Here is a 15,584-nt window from a genome sequence, read left to right on the forward strand (position 1 = left end):
TTTTGAGATGTAGCAATTAAGTTGGGCTGCATTGTTTAGTGAAGGAACACCATGTTTTTTTTTTGTAAATGTATCTCAGAGAATTCGAAAAAGATGACACATTATTCATTATAAATAAAGTAATAACTGTGATTGTTGCCAATCTACCACCTGCCAGTTTAATCTTTTGTTCCTCTAGTGAAGGCTAAGCAAAGATGAAGGATAAAAGAATGGCTAATTCATGCAAAGCTTCCAAAATTCTGTAAACTCTGGCAAGATTGTAGTTGTAACACGAATCTAACAACACCATTCAAGAAAGTAGGGAAACAGAAGAACCTTCAGACTGGATAGTAAAGCATGTCATTGGGAAATCCTCCATTATCGAGGAAATAGCAGGACATGTAAAACATAACTAAGGAGAGTCAACATGATTTTGTGACAGAGAAACCATGTTTAATAAATTTATTAGAGTTCTTTCAGGATGAAGCAAGCAGGGTGGATAAAGTGAAACTCAGATGGAGTGCATTGCAATTTCCAAAAAGAGCATTTGATAAGGTGCTACATGAAAGCCAACAAGTCCAGATGTTATACAAGCATGGATAGATTGGTTAACTGATAGGAAAGACAGTTAGAATAAATGGATAATTTCCAGCTTAGTAAACTATAACTGGGGTCACTGTTGGAGCCTCAGTGCTTTATAAACTATATTAAAAATGACTTGGATAAAAGGACAGACTATAGCTTAGTCAAACTTGCCACATTTATCAAATGGATTACTGAATGGTGGAGCTGATGTGCTAAATGGCCAATAATCCTGTTTCTATTTCTTATTATCTGATTATCAAGATGGGCAGTTAATAAAATCTTTAGTCAAACATATCAATTTTAAGAAGGTTGTCAAATATGCAAAAAGATCAGTAGAAATGTTTAGTGGGAGAGTTGAATGTGGTCCAGAAATTGCACCCAAAATATCACTCGTGGCAGAATATCATTGCTGAACTGACCATAGTCAGAAGACCAACATGCATACATACTTTAAGACATCAAACAAAAACAGCACTAATCTGTCAAAGGGTTTGTAAATTGGGTTATGGTTCATACACATGTTGGTGAACAACATATCAGTTAGATCACTAAGTCGAGAAAAGGTTGGATTCTAATATTATCAAATGCAAAGGTACTGTTTATAAGAATGAAGCATGATCAGCAGAGATATGTAATGAAGAAATCTCAATCAAATAAATGAGAAAATGAAGAGACCATGAGATTTACAGTTCTGGGGCAAGTTGGAAATGTCAACATTCAATATGATGCTTTCCCAGCCAAGGTAAGTGTATTAGATGCTTAAGCATCAATGAATCTTTCCCATCTTTGACATGTTTAATCTTCTTGAAATGGGCTTCCCTAATCCTTTCCATCTCTGAAATTGGAAATTGCAGAAATGAAGAAAGACTTTGTGTTCAGAGTATGCTATTATTTTTGAGTCCAGGATACTAGTTTTTTTTCTGCTGCACTATGATTATGTCTTGAGCAATTTGGGGAGAAAAAATTAGATTGGTTGAAAATAAACTAAGTCACGAACATGTTAAATAATTTGATCAAAAATTCTAAGATACAACAGCAAAACAAAACGAAAAATAACTTTTAAACAAGTCTCAATAGGAATAGGCTTTTTTTAAAGCTTCAATCTAGTGAAATACATTTTACATTCAGTACCTCTAAACACATAAAGCTTCCATTATGAGCAGCACCGACTTGAGGAGAAGGTTCAAACCATTCACAAGACTGTCCAAGCAAGTTTTTCAATGTCCTCACAGATGATACAGTTAAAGCACCAGAACAGCGAGCCAGAATAACTGCACTGTCAGACCACCAGTTTATGTCACAGAGGGGGTAGAATGATGATCGATCTAAAGGACGGGAGAAAATATAAATTTCATGTCAAGGTCATTCAAAGCAACAACATAAAATGGTCAGATATGATTAAAGGTATATTTAACTACCTGTCAGAGCAAAGGAACTTTAAAAATGAAAACACTTCGCAGGTGAGGTAGTATCTATCAAGAAATGTTATTTTCATTGCAGATTTTCTGTATCTGCTTTTAATTTTATCAATACATGGATCCGAAGACATTCTTTATTGGAGTCTCTATCAACTTACAAAGATGGTGATGTAGTGGTAATATCATTGGGCCAGTAATCCAGAGGCCCAGGCTAATGCTCTTGGAGCACATGTTCAATTGACTGAAGACTACTGGCCTTGGCAATGATGACCATAGAGTCATAGAAAAATGTTTTATAACATCTTGCTGTCAGATTTATTTTCAAATTACACACAGTTTAAACAAACCATGAGAGCGAGGGCTTTATTTTGTATAGATGGAGTCCGTTCATAACATACTGCACAACAATACAAGAAAGGGAAAAAGGATGAGCTATCTAATTAAAAGTTATTTCCTACAGCAGGACTTTGAAAAGCAAAATAGAAATAAATCTCTATTAAAAATCCGAAGAAGTCACTCCTTTATTCAGGAATTGGATACCTTTTATTTTCTTCCTTTTCTCCATAAATTTTGTCCACTCCGGGTTAATGGCATCATATCCAACCTGGGAAAAAAACAAGCACAGCTGTACATTCCAAAACTATGTAATAGCCATCATGCTGAAACTGAGAATGAAGCACCACTTCCCACCTATGCCAATCTCAGTAAATTCCTTGAGCCCTTTCACTTCTCTTTACCAACCAGTTTGCTACACATTCTGCTGCATGCTCCCTGAATCCAAATGTTCTAATTTTAATCATGAATCTACAATGCAGTATTTGGACGGCCTGTGGAAAATCCAAAAGGTTCGTCTACTCTTGACCCTGCACTTTTACGAACTGCATCAGGTTGATCAAACATAACCTCCTCTTTAGAGATCCATACTGACTGTATCACACTATGCTTTCTCTGTATTAAACAGAACTTACAAATTCTACCTGCATTTCTTGTTTCCATTCTTTCTGGTGCCTCAAGGAGGGAAGCTCCCATAAAGTCAGCTGGCCAGATAAATGGATGACAGCCAGGATCGTCCCATCAGGAGACAAACTCATTTTGAAAACCCCATCCTGAAAAAGTAAACACAATTGTTACAAAATGAAAACCTGAAGAACCGCAGACACTGTAAATCAGAAAGCAAAACAGAAATAGTTGGAAAAGCTCAGCAGGTCTGGCAGCATCTGAGGAGAGAAATCTGGGTTAACATTTTGAGTTCAAGGACTCTCCCTCAGACTGGTTAAAAATGCTGCCATACAAAATCTGACAAGGAAAAAATTTTCAACAATGCTCAGATTCTGAATAAATTTCTATTAATATATCAGTATTAATAGCTTCAATGAATTAAGTTTATTTTCCCAGTCAAAAATGAAAATTACAGCTCACAGGATCCATACATCTTCCTTTATATCAGTGCAACACTGATTAAAATTTGCTTAGAAAAATACAAATCAAGATATGCACATGGATAGCACAGTGGCTCAGTGGTCAGCAGTGCTGCCTCACAGCGCCAGGGGCCTGGGTTCGATTCCACCCTCAAGTGACAGCCTGTGTGGAATTTGCACAATATCTCAGTGTTTGCTTGGGTTTCCCCTAGGTACACCCATAGTCCAGAGATGTGCAGGTTAGGTGGATTGCCCATGCTAAATTGCTCTGTAGTGTGCAGATGAAGTGGATTAGCCATGGGGAATGCAGGGTTACAGGGATATGGTGGTGGGGGGGGGCGGGGGGGGAGATGTGGGGGTGGATCTGGGTGGTATGTTCTTTGGTGGGATGTATGGACTCGATGGGCCGAATGACGTGTTTCCAAACTACCTTATATACTTGAGTAATTAGTCAAATTTTTAAGGTCACTTTTTAAGGTTAAATTTATGCGGTCAACTATTACATCGATACTACTTTTAATGATTTGGAAACAGTGTCAGCTTTTATTTCCTTCCATGAATTAATGATCCATTCACACATCAGTGACAGTGATGGGGCCCTCATACCGCCTCCTTTCACGTATGTTTTTTCTCCATCATGTATCCACTTATTCCACTTCCTTCTCATCATGTCCTTAAATGGCTTATTGATACTAACATCTATTGTTTGTAAATCTGCCAGGATTTAGATACGTCACTGTTACGTGATTGGATGTTACCAATAACATTCTTCGTGAGATGTGATCTAAAATGGTCCCAGATGAGTACAATCATTTCCTTGCATAGCCCACCAGGTTATAAATCCCAAACTTCCTTTATCCATTTTTTACACTCACGTGGATGCATATGGATGACAATTCTTTTTGGAAATTTCTCCTTTGGCAAACAGCCATCAGTTTTAACTGATCTGGTCCTTTTCCATAACAATCCTGCCATCAGCCATACAAGAAAGAACTGAAGTAAACCTTCTTTCCTCATGGCCAGTGGAACTCACCAATACGGTTTTCTCTCTTATTTGCTTTGCAGTTCAATTCTCCGGCACATCGAGTGTAACAGGCGTTTCGTCCATGTTCCCAATGCATTTTAACTTCCTTCTGCCGATTTCGGATTCCAAACAAGTGAAGCTGTACTATCTTAGCTTCTAGTTCAGCAGGCTGCTTTTATGCAATCTTAGTTCTCTGCCGAAGTATTAAGCCATGCCTTCTCAAGAAGCACTTGCCTTAAAATCCAAAGTTCCATTCTCCTTTCATTTGTTTCGTGCATGGATTCGGATGGTTTCACAACTAACACACCTTCCTTTTTGACAATTTTAAAGTACAGGCAGACATTCCTTTATCCAAAACCCAAAAAGCTCCAAAATCTGAAGTTTTTCCCTGAACCCTTTTTCTCAATAACCATGTTGTTTGGTGTGCAAACAATTAACTGAACTCCACACCACTTGACCCACGTCACTCATGTGTGACAGAGGAGTAAGTCCAACACTGGCAGGCATCAATTGCTTGGTGCTTGTAGTAATCATAGGTGCATCAGCTGTTTGGTCATTTATTTTTATTTTTACTATGAATTTGTCATTTAATCCTTTACCCAAACAATTCCAAAATCCGAAACACAGCTGGTCCTGAGGGTTGGGAATAAAGGATTGTCTACCTGTAGCCATTCAGCGTTTTTCCTCCAATTTCCTCCAATTGTAGGCTTACTCTGATGGCACACATTGTTTGAGGCAAAAGTGAGGACTGCAGATGCTGGAGATCAGTGTCAAGATTAGAGTGGTGCTGGTAAAGCAAATCAGGTCAGGCAGAATCCAAGGAGCCTGAAACATCGATTCTCCTGCTTCTCGGATGCTGACTGACCGGCTGTACTTTTCCAGCATCACTCTAATCTTGACACTTCCATTTTAGCTTTGTCTGAAGTTGTTCAATATCATTCCCCAGTTTCTCTGAAACATAAAATTCTCTTGCTGTTACGCAGTTATTGGTCTTCCCTGCAATTTCAGAAACTTTCAGTATAAATGCTTCTGTATACTACTTGTTTTTTCTTCTAGGACATTTTTAGACAAAATTATGGAGGAATGTCAAAACCTCAACTAGATATATGACTGTATTTCACGATGTTGGTTGTCACCTGACTCTTTCACACCGAACTGTCCATGGCATCACATGATAGCACAAAAAAATTCATTTCCTCATCTTAACATTTATGTCCAGGATATTACCTTGGGTCACAAACGTGATCTGTTATCTGTGAAGAACAAAGGTCGACCTTTACACAAGAGGTATGGAAAATTCAAGATTTTTTTGACCAAAAATAGGGCACAGGATTGACTATTAGATTAGATTAGATTACTTACAGTGTGGAAACAGGCCCTTCGGCCCAACAAGTCCACACCGCCCCGCCGAAGCGTAACCCACCCATACTCCTACCCCTACATCTACATTTACCCCTTACCTAACACTACGGGCAATTTAGCATGGCCAATTCACCTGACCTGCACATCTTTGGACTGTGGGAGGAAACCGGAGCACCCGGAGGAAACCCACGCAGACACGGGGAGAACGTGCAAACTCCACACAGTCAGTCGCCTGAGGCGGGAATTGAACCTGTGAGGCAGCAGTGCTAACCATTGTGCCACCGTTACTCAAGTATAAACCATATTCTATGACAAGAACATTGCAGTCATCAAAACAATACATCCATTGTCCATGATCACACTGGAGACCTACAGAAAGAATGGCATAAGAAACGGCAAGCATGTTTAATTAAAATAGCATTGTTATTATTTTGTTTGATAGAAAGAGGATGTCGCCAGGGTTGGAGGATTTGAGCTATAGGGAAAGGCTGAACAGGCTAGGGCTATTTTCCCTGGAGCGTCAGAGGCTGAGGGGCGACCTTATAGAGGTTTACAAAATCATGAGGGGCATGGATAAGATAAAGAGACAAAGTCTTTTCCCCGAGGTTGGGGAGTCCAGAATGAGGGGGCATAGGTTCAGCGTGAGAAGGGAAAGATATAAAAGAGACCTAGGGGACAACTTTTTCGCGCAGAGGGTGGTGCGTGTATGGAATGAGCTGCCAGAGGAAGTGGTGGAAGCTGGTACAATTGCAACATTTAAGAGGCATTTGGATGGGTATAGGAATAGGAAGGGTTTGGAGGGATATGGGTCGGGTGCTGGCAGGAGGGACTAGATTGGGTTGGGATACCTGGTCGGCATGGACGGGTTGGAGCGAAGGGTCTGTTTCCATGCTGTACATCTCTATGACTCTAAAAGGCAAACATTAAGGTACCCTTTTTTTCAATTTAAAGACAAACAGATAAATAGACAAGGAGAAAGAGGGGTGTTCATTAATTAACAATGTTAATGCCAGCCCGAAACGTCGATTCTCTTGTTCCTTGGATGCTGCCTGACCGGCTGTGCTTTTCCAGCACCACACTCTTCGACAGGTAAATATACAACTTGAGTTTTGTATAACTGAAAACGCAATTGCACAATATCTTGAAAAATCACGCAAAGAAATGTGAAGATAACTGAACATAACCATTACACACAGCTGTATAAACAAAATTTAAAACAATTCTCAACAATTAAAATCTGAAGGCATATCATTTCATTAGTATTTTTACAATTATGTTTTGCAGCAAATAACATCATGACAGTTTCAAAGTATTATATGGTACAAGAACTGGATAAATATTTTGAAGAATGCCCAGCATTTTCATGTTTTTTGGTTGTTCAAAAAGTGAGTTTCTCCAGAAGTTATTGATGCAGGTGCTGCGATTGCCTAATTTCGGAGTTGTATTATGCACACCTGAAGTGCCTCACAATGTTTTTTTCTCAAACTGTAAAACTAGGGCAAGAATGCAATTTCTTACAAACTTATCTTAACAGTAATACTAACACCGTGCTGTAATCCTGCAATTGGTCTTAAAAAGCCCTCAATGATCATAGTTTCTTTTTTAATATCATTATTTTTGGTGGCTTATTCCTTAGCTATGAGTGGACAACATTTACCATGAAATGGACTCAGGTTAAAAATTTCAGAACACACCTGCATTTCTGATTCACTCTTTTTTAAGTAATTCTACCACACAGTTACAAGCAACATAAAAAACAGGCATGTGTTCACTAACGACACTTGACACAATTCTTCCCATTTGATAACAGCACACTCAGATGTCAATTGCTTATTCAATACCACAAGTATTAGCAGGCAACGTTCTCAATCCTCTAATGGAATGTCATAAATCAAGGCTGCATTTAAATCTATTGTCTAGGCTTACTGATTTAGTGCATATTAACGCTGGTCAACAACCATAATAACTGATCATTCTTTGGATATGATTATCTTGAGCATTAAATGAGTGTCTTAAATCAGGAAAACATTGAATGAGGCTCTCTCATATCATCACACCTGTTCAATCTATTGTGTTCATTAATTAACATAATGTGCACTGCCAGCTGAGCTTGGGCTTTTACTAAGCATTTCACGTCAGGAAAAGTGCAAGTATTTGCCTCTTGCATGGTGTGAACAAAATCAAATGTTCATAATATTTCAAGACGACAGATCTGGAGCTGGCTGAACAACAAGAAACATTAGTAGTATCTCAGGAGTTTTAACAACACTGTAAAGCTCGAGCATGCAAAGTCTAAATGAAAATCACTGATTTTGATGATCAAAACCTTTAGAGAAAAGGTTTAATAAATGAAGCTTCAGCTGAAACAGAGATGGTAAAAGTACAAATAGTGCAGTGCAGACATTTTGAAACTTGGAAATGTTTGCAGTCGAGTCACAAGCTAGGCTAGCATTTATTGCCCATTATTATTTGCCATTGAGAAGGTGATGGTGGCCTGTCTTTTTGAACCATTGTATGGATATGCTCACAATGCTATAAAGGGACAAAGTTTGGGAGAAGATTTGTAGCTCGGGTGCTCGTTGTTGTGGTTCTGTTCGCCGAGCTGGGAATTTGTCTTGCAAGACAAATTCCCAGCTCGACGAACAGAACCACAACAGCTATAAAGGGACCTCAAGGACTTTGATTCAGTGAGTGAAGGAATACCAATTTAGTTGCACATCAGAATGGCGTGTGGCTTGGGAGGAAAATTACAGCTGTTGATACATATGATAGGCTTGTCCTTCAAAATGATACAGGTTAAGAGCTCAGAAGGTGCTATCAAAGAGGTCTGTGAGAGTTGGGGCTCATCTTCCAAGTATCATACATTGCTTGTCTTTGAGCGCAGTGGTAGAGAGTGTGAAGGAGTAAATGGTCAAGGTGGTGGGCTGAGGTCCTGATCATTAGGGCCCTTTTGCACTCGATGGTGTCAACTTCCCTAACAGTTATTGGCGCTGCACTCATCCAGACAAGTGGGTTGTATTTCATCACAGTCCCAACCTCAGCCCTTGTTACAGCAGTGTCTTTGGAGATTCTGGAGGAGGGTTACTCACTGTGGGATGCCAAAGCTCTGCCCTGCTCTTGTAACCTTCGTATATATATGCCTAGTCGACGTTAGTTTCTGTTCAATAGCAACTCCTAGCTTGTTGAAAGTGGGGAATTCAGCAATGATCATTCAAGGTTGGTTAGATTTTCTCTTTTTTAAGAGGCGCTTTGCTTGGAAAGAAAAATGTCAGTTTCACTTGTCAACCTTGTGTAATGCTGCTCCTTTAACAAGGTCATGATGTCCTGGCCTTTTTTTCCTGAGGTTGTAAAAGACACAGACTCCGAGAAGTCTAAGTTTGAAGGATTTTAGGGCCAATTTGATTATAGCTAACAGACACTGCGTCAGACAAAGACTTTCAAATTTACAAAACACATTTGTACAATGAAAGGGGAGTGGCCAGTTATCCCAGCTCAGCTTTTCTCTGGTTTGATTTGGGTTTTGGCAGTCTGGCTATTCAGCGAAAGCAGTCAGGCAGTTGCGAAGCTACTGAACCCAAGGATGTAGGTCCATGCTGATCCTCCCTCTCTCTGACTTCTTTCCTGCAAGACCCTGTGTTGGATTTTACCTATTGTGCCAAGGGGTGTTTATTGGGATTGTTCAAAGTGTTGGGAACAGCATCATTAAGTTGGTATAATCTGTTTGGTTTTCAGATAAGTTATTCGGTATTCTGTTTGCTTTTATTTGTGTTTCATTTCGTAATCTTGTAAATAAATTCTGTTTTGTTTAAAACTAAGTAGTTTGACCACGTGCATCACTCCTGGAATAGGGGAGGCACGGTGGCTCAGTGGTTAGCACTGCTGCCTCACAGCACCAGGGTCACAGGTTCAATTCCAGCCTTGGGTGACCATCTGTGTGGAGTTTGCACATTCTCCCAGTGTCTACGGGGTTTCCTCTGGGTGCTCTGGTTTCTTCCCATAGTTCCAAAGACGTGCAGGTCAGGTGAATTGGCCATGCTAAATTGCCCATAGTGTTAGGTGCATTAGTCAGAGGGAAATGGGTCTGGGTGGGTTACTCTTCGGAGGGTCAGTGTGGACTGGTTGGGCCGAAGGCCCTGTTTCCACACTGTAGGGAATCTAATCTGCGTTAGATCTGCTTAAATCACCTGGCAAAGTTACTTCCTTGAAATGTTTTGAGGGGTGTCTAGCCTGGTCCTTAATAACTCCTACCAGAATGTCCTACAAGTCTTGCTGCATATGGACATGGACTGCTTCAGCATCTGAGAAACTGAAAATACTGCTAAGCCTAATGTAATCATCAGTTCTCACTTCTGACCTTATGATGGAGCCAAGGTCATTAATGAAGCAGCTGAAGAGGGTTGGGCTAAGCTCACTACCCTGAGTACTCCTACAGAGATGCCCTAGAATTTAGATGATTCACTTCGAGCAACCATAACCATTTTTCTTTGTATTATATATGACTCCAACAAGTGGAAAACTTTCTCTCAGATTTCATCGACTCCAGTTTAACTGGGGCTCCTCAAATCCCACCTTGATGTCAAGGACAGTCATTTCAACCTCCAAATTTCAGCTCTTTTGTTCATGCTTGGATCATGGCTGTAATGAGGTCAGGAGCAGAGTGGCTTCAACAGACCCAGACGGACTGTCAGCAAGTGGATTATTCTGTAGGAAGGCTGCTTGACAGCACTGTCAACAACACTTACCATCACTTACATAGAAAACAGGAACAAGAACAGGTCATTCAGCCTTTGAGCATGCTCAGCGGTTCAATATGATCATGGTTGATTATGGAGATATTATGGGCACTTGCCTTCTCCTGTTATTGCTTCAGTGTGAACCATGACAGCATGTGGCAAGACTGCAGACCTTAGATCAAATCTGTTGGTTGAGAGATTGCTTCACCCATCTATCACAAGCAGTTTCTGCTGTTTATCATGTATGTTGTCCTGTAAATTACATCATTAGGTTGACACCTCATTTTTAGGTATGCCCAACTACACTCTTTATTGAACCAGCGTTGGTCCCGAACTTGGTATTGGTGGAGTGGGGGACATCCTGGGGAAAGAGGTTACAGATTTTGGTTCAATGCAGCTCCCCTGCAGTTGCTAACGTTCCACAGTGCCTAATCTTGAGACACAATCTGTTAAGAATTTTAAATCATTCAGTATGATGTCAGTGCCATTCAGCATGATGAGCGTATCCTCAATGTGAACATGGGACTTTATCCTGACAAGATACGTGTGAGGTGGTCATTCCCATCAATACTGTCATGGGCAAAAGCAACTGCGATAAATAACTTAGGGAGGATGAGGTCAGGTATGGTTTTCCCTCTTGTCATCTCAGACCCACTCTTGCAGATCAGTCAGTCAGGGTCCTCTTAGTGATGGAGGTAATAGACTTTGTTTGACCTGATACCTTCAGACTTCATGGCATCCAAAACCAATGCTGAAGACTCCCCACATCAACCCACCTATTGTGTTTCTGATGCCCAGATTAGTGATCCATCTAGTTTTATCCTACTCTTACACTTTGTAGAGCTGTTATATACAGTAAAGTGCCTTGCTGGTCATTTCAGAGGGCATTTAAGAATCAAATTGCTGTGGATGTGGAGTCACAGGTAGGCTCGACCTGGTAAGGACAATCATGACTTCATAATCACCATTGGACTAGTTCTTTTTAAATTAGCCATTAATTAATTGAATCAAAAGTTCACCATCTGCTATGGTTGGACTCGGGATTATTAATGTTAGTGCATAATTGATTTATTTTACACTAATGAAAATAGTGACCAAGCAAAGTTTGATTGCATAAGAAGATAGGGCTTGTAACTCATAGCAACTTGTTTCTCGCTTCATACTGAGAGGTACTGTAAACAAATGGTTACATTTTTCCAAATTGAATAGAATACCACAATTGATAATGAGCAGATAGGAGGACATTTCATTACAATGTCAACCTCGTTTTAGACATATGTAATTCAACACAAAACAAAATCAATTTCAGAAACGTAAATGCCCTTGGAATAGGTGTGGTGTTTTGCACCATTGGGAAGATCACTAAGTATCTCACTAAAAAATATAACTGTCAGAAGTTGAAATCATAAAGTTTCTCACTATTGTTAGAAGACTTTTAAAACAACCAATCTTTCTACTCTTTATTCCACTAAAATATTTCTCAAAACTCCCTCAAACCAAGCTGCTGGTTCTCTGGTTCTAATGCCTTCCCAACGGTGTCAAATTTAGATTAGATTAGATTAGATTAGAATAGATTACTTACAGTGTGGAAACAGGCCCTTCGGCCCAACAAGTCCACACTGCCCCGCCGAAGCGTAACCCACCCATACCCCTACATCTACCCCTTACCTAACACTACGGGCAATTTAGCATGGCCAATTCACCAATGCACATCTTTGGACTGTGGGTGGAAACCGGAGCACCCGGAGGAAACCCACACAGACACGGGGAGAACGTGCAAACTCCACACAGTCAGTCGCCTGAGGCGGGAATTGAACCCGGGTCTCTGGCGCTGTGAGGCAGCAGTGCTAACCACTGTGCCACCGTGCCGCCCACAAAGTTTGATAATGTTCCTGTGAAGCATCTTTAAACGTTTTCCTCCATTAAAGATGCTCCATAAATCAAAGCTGCTGATAGTTGCCCGTTCATTCCAGAAATTGTGTGTGTTTTCCACTATGTCAAGACTGGTACAAAAAGCAGATTTGAGCCATGTGATTAGGTGGAAAGGTACAAGATGGGGATCTTACCTCTAATCACCTGACCAGACTGCTTACCAGCAGCCTCAGGACAAAAGGACAATTAAAACTTGAACATTAGGGTTTATTTTTCCAATGTGAGCTGAAGGTTTAAAATTATTAGTCAAGTGGAATAGGATTTACGTAACACACACTGTACTCAGGATGATGACTTTGTTTTAGTCTTACCTGCTTTGGTTCCTGTCTCCACAATCCTCGAAAACTGAGCAACTTTAACAAACCTCTTTGTGACTGTAAACAAAGCAGAGGTTGTAGGTTATAGTTTCAATGTTAAACAATAAAATAATGTTATCTTGGCTGTTTCATACATAGCTGTCCACTGAAGAGTGGAAGGAGATCTGTGACATACTATTAGAATGTAAAAAGAAACAGGCTTAATCCTAACCAGACTGACTAATTCTGACTGAGGCAAAATCTTCCAAACCTTCTGAGAGACAAAGGATTGGGTATTTCAGACTTCCGTTTGATAAAACAAAAAGGGAGAAAGGAAAAAAAACAGGCCAGCCACTTCAATGTCAGTGGTGGAGAGACATTTGGAAATGATAAAAAGAACAGTTCTGCAACTAGTAAATGAAAGTTTACATGGATTTCTAACAAAAAATCAAATTCCCTTAATTTGATTGATATTTTTAATGAGGTGATGAGGATGTGGATGAGATCTTTGCAGCCAAAGTAGTGTCTATGAACTTCCAAAATGCATACTATGTAGTTACACGTATCCATGGGAAAGAGAGAGGAGAGGCAGCATCAGAACAAAAGAAATATCGACGTCAGAATTAGAAGAGTAGAATCCCGAGTGTGGAAACAGGTCCTTCGGCCCAACACGTCCACACCGACCCTCTGAAGAGTAAGCCACCCCGATCCATTCCCTACTCAATTACTCTACATTTACCCTGACTAATGCACCTAACCTGCACATCCCTGAACATTATGGGCAATTTAGCTTAGCCAATTCACCTAACCTGCACATCATAGGATTGTGGGAGGAAACTGGAGCACCCAGAGAAAATCCACAGACATTGGGAGAACATGCAAACTCCACACAGTCACCAGAGGCTGAAATCAAACGTGGGTCCCTGGTGCTGTGAGGCAGCAGTACTCACCACTGAGCCACCATGCCTGAAGAAGGAACTCCAGCTCTTGACCTCACAGAGGGCTTAACAGATGTTTTGGATCACAAAGTAAAACCCTTGCTACATTTTTTTTTAAAAAGTCCTCACGCCAGATACGATGAGAATGACATAATTTCCTGCCGCTGTACAATTAGGCAATTCTTTTGTAATGCTAACCTGTAAAATTGCAAGTTTCTCTTGGAGATGCAACCAGTACACGATCTTCAAACTGAACTTATCAGTTCTACCACTGATAATGTATCCAGATTCTACACCTCGAGGAATTTCAGCCTCCGATTATCGAAATGGTTTTCCCACTATTTTAGATATTGATTCACTAATAGCCTTCAAAATGGGAACTAGATAAATATCTTTTGAAGATAGAATGAGTCAGTGGGATGAATTAGGTTGCTCTTCAATGAAACTGGCAAAACTAGATGGGCTGAACAGTCTCTTTCTGAACTGTATAGTTCACTGGTTTTATGTTCTTCAAATGAATGATTGCGCAAATTAGTTTCTCCAATTGCAGCATTTTGTATAAACTGTGAACTTTATGGCCAAAATTTTGTTCATTTAAACTCTGCCAATGCAATACACATGCTATTCGTTTAAACAAAACTACAAAAACATTTTTCTACTTACACCAGCGATATCATCTTCATAGTTGGTGACCTGCTTGTAGTAGGGTGCACCAGAAAGAACCCGCCACGCAGTTATCCCATAACTGCTAGCTTTAGAGATTCCTTCTTCACTGGTTTCACAGCCTCCTACCAGAAGTAACCTGCATCATTATAAATTCTGCCTTTAATACTGCACAAAATAATTCCTTTACAAAGATGCAAATGGTGCTTTAAAAAAATGCACAATACCCTTTCCTTAGCTCAATCATTCATCCTTCATGTCTTTGTACAGCTATATACTAAACTACATGCCTTAATGAATGGTATTGGGTAGAATGTTAAAAAAAAATACTGTTTACAACCTTCCTAGTTATCTTTGTAAAGTAACTCAAATTTTAGTAGGGCAGAGTAAATTCAACAACACATTTTATGCTTGCAGCCATTACCCAGGGGGTCTCAAGATGCTAATAATGCTTTAGGGCATTATAATTTCCCCCGCATAAAAGATTATTTGCATGTTTTTAATATTATGAATTAGGAGCAGAACTACATCATTCGGCCCTGAAATAAATTCACAGTGGCTTGGTAGCCCGTCGCCAAGTGACCTTTTATTTCCATGTGGAAAGTCCTTGACATTGATCCAGCTTCCTCAGAGTCAGGTCTCAAAGTGAACAGGATATCTGACACTCCTCTTTATGTCAGTCATCTAAGGCTCCTTGATTGGAGCAGATTAACAGCCCCAGTCTGGTTGATCGCGTTATGATCACTTCAGACTCCTCATGCCTGCTTCATCATTCAATGGGATAATGGTGAGTTATGAAATCCATCTTCCCATCTACTTCCAGTAAACTTAGATTTCTATTCAGAAAGTAAATCAGTATACCACTACTTTAAGGTCATTTAATGACTGTACCTTCACTGCTTTTTGTGGCAGCATTCCACAGATGTTGAGAGAATTCACTAAGAAAAAAATAATTTCCACTTCTGTCTGAAAATGGTGACCCCAGTTTTTAAATTAGTGCTTCTTAATTCTGGAGCCATCCATAAGAGAGGCAACCACTTTATCATGATCTCTAAGCATCTTATTTACTTCAATCAAGTCACCCCTAAGTCTTCCAAACAACAGGGAAACAAGCAAAGTCTGTCCAACGTGCCTTCATAAGACAACTCATTCATTCCAGGCTTTCAATCTGGTAAACCTCCTCTGAAACATCTCCAACAGATCTGTATTGTTCCTTAAATAAGAGAGCAAAACTGC

General features: G+C 40.0%; 1 protein-coding gene across 3 annotated transcripts in view; it reads right to left on the minus strand.

The window, feature by feature from the left end:
* nbas (NBAS subunit of NRZ tethering complex) overlaps nucleotides 1-15,584 on the minus strand; it is a 248,990-nt gene that overhangs the window by 208,554 nt on the left and 24,852 nt on the right. For 2 of the 3 annotated variants that reach the window (XM_072561957.1, XM_072561954.1), the window contains exons 10-14: nucleotides 14,349-14,487; nucleotides 12,763-12,825; nucleotides 2,951-3,088; nucleotides 2,523-2,586; nucleotides 1,696-1,889 (exon numbers count right to left, since the gene is read on the minus strand). In XM_072561957.1, coding sequence (XP_072418058.1) covers nucleotides 1,696-1,889; nucleotides 2,523-2,586; nucleotides 2,951-3,088; nucleotides 12,763-12,825; nucleotides 14,349-14,487 — 598 coding nt within the window. The remainder of the gene's footprint in view (nucleotides 1-1,695; nucleotides 1,890-2,522; nucleotides 2,587-2,950; nucleotides 3,089-12,762; nucleotides 12,826-14,348; nucleotides 14,488-15,584) is intronic. The other variant, XM_072561955.1, reaches the window with a different exon arrangement.

This window comes from Chiloscyllium punctatum, chromosome 3 (assembly GCF_047496795.1).
Source record: "Chiloscyllium punctatum isolate Juve2018m chromosome 3, sChiPun1.3, whole genome shotgun sequence".
Classification (NCBI taxonomy): Eukaryota; Metazoa; Chordata; class Chondrichthyes; order Orectolobiformes; family Hemiscylliidae; genus Chiloscyllium; species Chiloscyllium punctatum.